The sequence below is a fragment of the Corvus brachyrhynchos genome, unplaced genomic scaffold, assembly GCF_000691975.1.
Source record: "Corvus brachyrhynchos isolate BGI_N302 unplaced genomic scaffold, ASM69197v1 scaffold27, whole genome shotgun sequence".
Classification (NCBI taxonomy): Eukaryota; Metazoa; Chordata; class Aves; order Passeriformes; family Corvidae; genus Corvus; species Corvus brachyrhynchos.
In genome coordinates this window covers 2387842-2394836 of record NW_008239139.1, presented here as the reverse complement: position 1 = coordinate 2394836, position 6995 = coordinate 2387842, and the positions used below count along the sequence as shown (strand labels likewise).

The 6995-nt window shown below is 41.3% G+C and overlaps 1 protein-coding gene across 1 annotated transcript in view; it reads left to right on the top strand.

The window, feature by feature from the left end:
* Positions 1-661: 661 nt before the first annotated feature.
* Positions 662-6995, top strand: part of FAM180A (family with sequence similarity 180 member A) — a 24222-nt gene continuing 17888 nt past the window's right edge. The window contains exon 1 of the mRNA XM_008638110.2: positions 662-948. Within this exon, the coding sequence (XP_008636332.1) occupies positions 873-948 (76 nt within the window). The 5' untranslated portion in view covers positions 662-872. The remainder of the gene's footprint in view (positions 949-6995) is intronic.

Below are 6995 nucleotides of genomic sequence, written 5' to 3'. Positions count from 1 at the left end.
GTCAGGGACAGTGCATACCTGCAACTTCCTCCATGCCAAGTCAGTCTGGGATAAACTCTTCCAGGGTTGTGTTCCTTGGCACCACCATCAGCCAGGAGATGTCTATCAGGAGCCTTTTATTTTTTTCACTGTCACCCCTCCACAGTCAGCCTGGCTAATGTAGACTGTCCTTAGAATTGTTTAGTGTTCCTCATAGTTCCATTGAGGAGAGCCAGTTAAGGATTTGGACCTTCCTGTTCTCCATACTGGCCAAATGGAGGAAAAGGCCAGGACTTGTCTTGCCTAGAGCTGAAATCTAAAGGCAGCATGATATGTTCTTAATAAAGCAGTGATTATATGAATCACAGTAGCAAAATGTTCTTGCAGAGCACAGGCCCCACTCCCTGACTTAAGCATCCAAGGGCAGCTGTCCATCATTCCAGAGGAGGGATTCGCCTTGGACAGGGGTTAGTGTATAGCCCCCTGTGTTACAGAGGAGTAGCTACAGTTCCAGAGTCTCTTTTAATGAAGATACTTGTGGCTGTTTATTGGACAAAAATAAATTCCAACTGGCCCATATAACAAACGAAACTCAACTACAAAAATGTAATGATATTTATTCAGCCAGCTGCCAGCAAACTCACATGCACTATGAGTCATTCCAGATGTGGATAAAAACAAAGTCTGTCTGTGAAAGTAAGTTTCCTGATCCCGAGGAGACTTGGTTTGGGAGAAGAGCTGAGCGCTGACTTCAGCTCTACTCAGAAGAATAGACTGGTTCTTCTGCAAAGGGGGAGGGGGAGACCAAAAGCCATTATTTATTCCTGAAAAGAAAGGAGCTGGGAAATAAAAAATCTACTATACAGCTAGACATACATATTTTAAAGAGAAGGATGCTTTGGAAGACTTTGGTGCTGCTGCTGTTCTATTACAGTGCTCATGCCACTGTGACCCACAGATGGAGCAGAGGTAAGATTTAAACCTGAAAAACTATTAAGGGAAAAAATTTGAGTTGTAGATTTGGTCTGAAATTATGTTGCATTATACATGTATATATATATATATGTATGTATGTGTATATATATACATACACAATTATACAATTTTTCCCTGCCTCTGGAATTTTTTTCTCCGTTAAACAGGTCAGCTAAAAATATATAGATAAATAGAAAAATGCACTTGAATAAGTGCAAAAAGGTAAAATTAAATTTGTATTCTATTATAATAAAAATATATAAAATATCCCAAGAACGAGAATTACATTCTTGCACTTTTTCCTTTCTCTCTTCTTTCTGATTTTTCTCCTGAATTTACAAAAAATATGGTATGAAACCTTAAAGTGAAAGCCTGTGCAGTCACAGCTGGCATAATTTGCTCTAGCAGGATGACACCTGGTAATAGTAAAGAAAAGAATGCCTAGATCGTGCAAGGTGCCTGGGAATGCCGCTACCCTGCCCTGGCAGAGAACAGATAACACAGAGAAAGTGACCTCATGTGTTATCAGGCTTTAGCTGCCAATGTGACAATACACAGCCGTGACATATGTGTATTCAGGTGTGTGACAGCAGCATATGGAATATTTGGGGACTATTGGATTGCACAGGAGATGCTTGCTTCAAAGCTAGTAATGATGCCCTTTCCCTTTTTTAGTTTTATTCTCTCCTCTGGTATTTGGCATGGGTTCAGTGGCTGCTGGAAGTGGAGGAAGGAAACACCTCCCAGAAGACTTATTTGGTTCTGATATTGAGATTCACAGACGTTTAAAGGAACTGCTAAAAGCTTAAAGGTCTGCTAAAAAACCAGAGCATTCAAATGCCTCCCTCCTTACTCCAGTCTCCCATGTCTTCCTCATCACAGCTGGTACCATTCTAGTCTGCCAGTTGGGTTTGGGCTTTGGTTTGTAGGAGAGGGAATGGTTGAGGGAATTAATGGAGAGCTACACAATCCTGCTCAGGCTGTATGGATGCTTATTTTTTCCTTACAGTGCTTAATTGTTCTTCACAGAAATCCCTGTTAGTGGGAGCTCACTGGCAGGGCATTCACCTGGGACTCACCAAGGCAGGTTCTTTCCACAAGTTTTTCTTCAGACTCTTGGCTGATATTGTACCTGCATGTGCCTTACTTTTCTCTTCTGGTATGAGACAGGAAACAACACCAATTTTCATCATAAGATCCTGTAATTCTGTAGGTAAGAATTTGTCATTCCAGGGATGACACAAAAATGTGAAAAAATCAGAACTAGATCTGATTTAAAAAAAAAAATATATATAGATATGATATATTAAAAAAAAAACCCACAAGCCCACCCTTTGGAATAATGATGTCACCTTGCCTAAGAAATGGAAAAAAAAATTAGAAAAGAAAAGGGAGTTCATTTTCATGGAATAATCACTATGCAATTTAAGGATGTTTTTCACTTTTGCTAACACACTTATTTTAATTAAACAACACCTCGACCCTAAAATGAATTAATGCAACTGTTAAAATCCAATTTTAATCAACATGAATATTTAAAGAAAAACATCAGAACTCTATTTTGCCTTTTGGGGAGGCAGGTTTTTTCAAGCTGGAAGCTCTAGCACTTGTTTTTGGAGACTTCAGAGGGAAGAGAAGATTCATTCCCTGTTGTGATAAGTTCAGTTGTCACAAACAGTGTGTGCAGACATTTTCTGAGGGGGAAACCAGATTTCTTTTCCACATCTGCTGGGACTATTCTGCTCTAAAGATGTTTTAGAGGCATGACTCCTTCAGCAATGACTACTTCAGTGAATCTCCACTCCCCTGAACTATGTGTCAGCCCAGCCAAATCTGCAGTATCTAGAGAGGGCCCAAACACTGTCTTAATTTTTAAATTTCTTAGAAACCTAAGATAAAATTGGAGAACTGAGAAATGACACATTCTTCTGCACACTCAGAGCTCTTCCCTCCCTCCACAAGTGACAACTGAGTCTTGTTTAGGTTAAACCTCAGTCATTTAAGTCTTATCCAAGTCCTGATCTGAGTTTTGCAGTGAAAAAGAAAGACAGATCAACATCTGGTCTGGTGGAAATGAAAGACAGATCTGTGTATCATCATGCTGACTTGTCATCCAGATTGTTTACAAAACAGTAGAGCAAAGACCTTGCTTTGATTGCCAGCAGTTGTTGTTTGTGATGGAAATGAGCAGTCGATATTGTATACAACAAGGTCTGGCTTTTACCATTTTTCCACTGAGAAGCACTGTGCAGCCTGGGAACCCCAACCCTTGTAACCAATCATTCAAGCTTTGGCTCAAGAAAACCTCAGGCATGAGAAAAGATGAACACACTTGTGCTGACTGGTGAGTGGGATCTCCAGACTGCCACCTCCCTTTTCCCTTTGCTTAGAAGCATCAATGAGTGGGGAAAAAAGAAATGCATTTCTGTCAGGAAAACAGCGTGCTTTATTTTTTCCTTTTTCTTTTTAAACTGCCTCAGCCCTTTGCATTAAAAATCTTACACAGACTCCTCAGCCTGCTTTGATTGAGTTGTGAACACTGGTCCAAAAATCACAGGCAAAGCTTGGTCTTTAGGATGGGTGTGTTTAGAATAATAAAGAAAAGATCCTGAGTGATGATGAAATAATTTTCTTGTCATCACCTCAAGTTTCCTGGAGCCTCTTGTAGGCTTAGCTGCATGGAATTACCCTCTCAGATTTTGTGAAGCTCCTGTCTAGGGAAAAAGCATAATGAAAAAAGGTAATTAAAAGTCTCTACTGACTAAGTATTATTCCCTGTGCAATGGCAGAGGTGAGGTCGTATAAATTCTTCTAGTTCCAAAGAAGAATTCCAGTTCCTAAGAAATGTTTCTTCTGAAGAAACCAAGGAAAAAATCCTGGGGTTTGACAACAAAAATAAGCAAAACACCTCCTCCATGCAGCTATGGCAACCAGAGACAGTGTCAGTGCTTGCCAGTTGCTTCCATCAAACTTCTTTGAGAAGTACCAATCCACTGGAGAGCAGAAGCGAGCCTTATGAGTATTACAAGAATTGTCTGTTCCCTGGGGAGAAACCCTAAGGCAATCCTTATTAGCACATCTCAGCTGGCTGGAGTTTATTTGCTGTAAAGGCTGCCTGATTCTAATAAATGGGACACACAAACAGTAGCATTCTTGCTGTGTGGTTACTCAGGGAGGAAAGATGCAGATTTCTTATGGCTGTGGCTTTTGGACAGTGCAGAAGCAGCTGCAAGGGTAAGTTCACCCCTCAGTGGAGGCTGGGAAAGGAGATGTTGAAAGACATAAAATAAAAAGGTAAAATGCTTTTCACCCATCAGGGAGAAAAGGATATATCAGCACCACAGAGGTTTCATGCTTTTGGGGACTTTTTGTGCTGTTCCTTCCAGACCTCAAAAGCAGCATTACAGTCCCATCCAGATCTATCCGGTCCGCGTGCCTTATTTTCTACCCAGTCTCTAATGGCTGGTGAAAGTCAAATGGTTGTTTGAGAGCACCAGGGGAAGAGTTTGCTCTCCTTAAAGGTTTTCTGCAGAAGGAATTGCTTGAACAAACAAAAGGTCCATCCTCCTTGATTTTCCCACAATATTGCAAACTCTTTTTTTTTTTTTTTTAATTTGCTCTAGGGTTGTGGTAGCTCAGTTTGTGAGTTTGATGGAGCAGCTGCTACCTGAGCAACTTTTGCCTGCTACTTCTGCTTGTGGGCTTAGCAGGAGTGGGCTGGCAGCTGTCCTGTGCCAGGAGAGGGAAGACTGTGTAGAAGAGAGCAAGAGACTGGTTGTTGCTGGAAAGCCAGCCAGCACTTTTGTAAGGAAGCAGTGTTTAATACATTCTAATCTCTGCACTCATTTGGTTGGAGGTGATCTCTGCTGTGTGTGCAAAGATTGAGTGCCCCAGCAATTAGAGCATGCCCTTCATCCCCACTCCTTTTCATCTTATTTCCCTGTCTTCCCTGCTGCATCTCATATTGCATCCTTACAGCCAGGCACTTCCTCCTTGAGCAGCTTCTGAGGTTCCACCACCGACAGTAACCCTTGTTGGACATTTTTGGCTTGGAGAGCATGAGCCAAGGGAATGTGGCCTGAACACAGGCTGTAATTGCAACACAAATGGTCAAACACATACACATTTATGTACCCAGTTCTCCTTCAGTAAACCAGGTTATGGTCTGGGTCATTTGATACGTGACAAGGTTTCCAGAGATCTGGTCCAAGTGTAAAAAGAAGTTACATCATCTGGACCAGCTACCAGAAATTTTTAAATGGTAACATCTATCCAACTTCCTTTAAATTCTATAAAGACATTGTTATCCAATTCTTAAAATGTGCAGTGTAAATGAAAGATGTGAAATGAAAGCTATGAAACAGCACCAGCTCTGTCTAAGCCTGCCTGCATAAAGAACATTACTTCTTGTGAGAAAAATGCAATATTTCCCTTTTCTCTGGCTCTCATGTGATCACTTGGAAAACTGCCTCAATTGCCCCAACTTCCCTGCTTGTTGGGCCCATTCCAATGACCTCACTGGAGCTGCAAAAGGTGTGATCAATCTGCTGCAAAAGTTTTTCCCACCTGCCTGAGTCTGTTCCATGAGTCTGCCCAGTTCCTGGGAATGCAGGTTTGTGGGCTGGAGTCCCCTGACACAAATTATTTCTGCACCAAATATTGCAACTCTATCTGTAAGGAGATGAAGGCACTTCCAGAAGAAGGTCGGGAAAGGGATTCCTTATTAGTACAGATGCAAAGGTAACTGGAATACCACAGTCTCTGAATGGATTTTAACCATGGTAGGATAAATATCCAATAGGGTAGGGCTGTGATTGTAATCAAAATCCATTCTAGCATGTCCTGATTCTCCAAATGCTCCTTTAGGCCCAGACTTAATTAATTTAACCTGCATGGAGTATGATCCCTGAATCAGAATTCACAGTGGCTGCCTGAACCTGAAAGACATGCAAAGGATTCTTATTAAAAAAAAAAAAAAATCAAGGCTTCTAATCTTTTCTAGGGCAATGATGCTAAACTGTGGTGAGATCAGAGGGAAGATAGATTATGGAAGTTTCCACATTTTATTTTAAATCACAGATGGATTTTGTACTCTGTGAAAGCAGTCATGCTGTTAGGAAGGAAGGATCTAAGTGATTCTGAGACTTCATTCACCACAGGAAGCAGCCAAAAAATGGCTAAATCTTACTGCTCACACAGCTATAGAGTTAAAAAGACAGAGAAACTAGACAATTTTGAGGAAACCTGAGTAAACAACAAGAGGAAGACGCATGAAGTAAAGCTGTTTTCTCTTTGATATGTGCTGACTAAATGAGAACTGTTTGCTTGAAAATGGCACCTGTAGAATCTTTCTGGTGATGCCAGTTCCATCCCAGTACTGAGGACTGGCAAGTCAGTAAGGTATTTGCTGTCACTTTGGTCATCTTTTTCATAATTCCTGCAGGCTGTAGTGTCACATCTATTTGCCTCCGTTCCAGGTATGGAACTGTCCTGGGATCTGGATCAGTTTGCACAAAGGTCCTCCTGTCCCAGCCAGAGTTCATCTGGGAAGCACCTCCTGCCCTTTAAGTGTCTCTTTCCACTTTCACCTGGAAATAGCTCCCTTTACCCCCCTCTAACCACCATCTCACTGCTCCTAGTGCCTGTTGATCAGCCAGTGTTCTCTTCCATAGGTGAAGCAGCTCTGTGATGAATGAAATAAACTCATGTAAAACACTGTGAGTCCCCCCCTGGTTACCTTATACTCAACTGTTGGGCCCAGAGACCTCAATGGTACCTGGCATTATGCAAACACACAGCATAAAAAATAATCTGTCCTTCTCCAGAGAACTTTCAGTGTAATTAAGGAGAGGAAATATTAGCATCCTTTTTCATCATGAGGTACAGAGTCATTAAATCCCTTACCCCAAATCTCTTCAGGATGACTGTGTGAGTGTAGTCCTGTGCATTGTTAATAGCTGTGATTTATTTATTTATTTATTTTTAATTCTGTTTCTGAAGCATAAAGTGCTTTTCTCGTTTTCTCGGGGTAGATCACACCA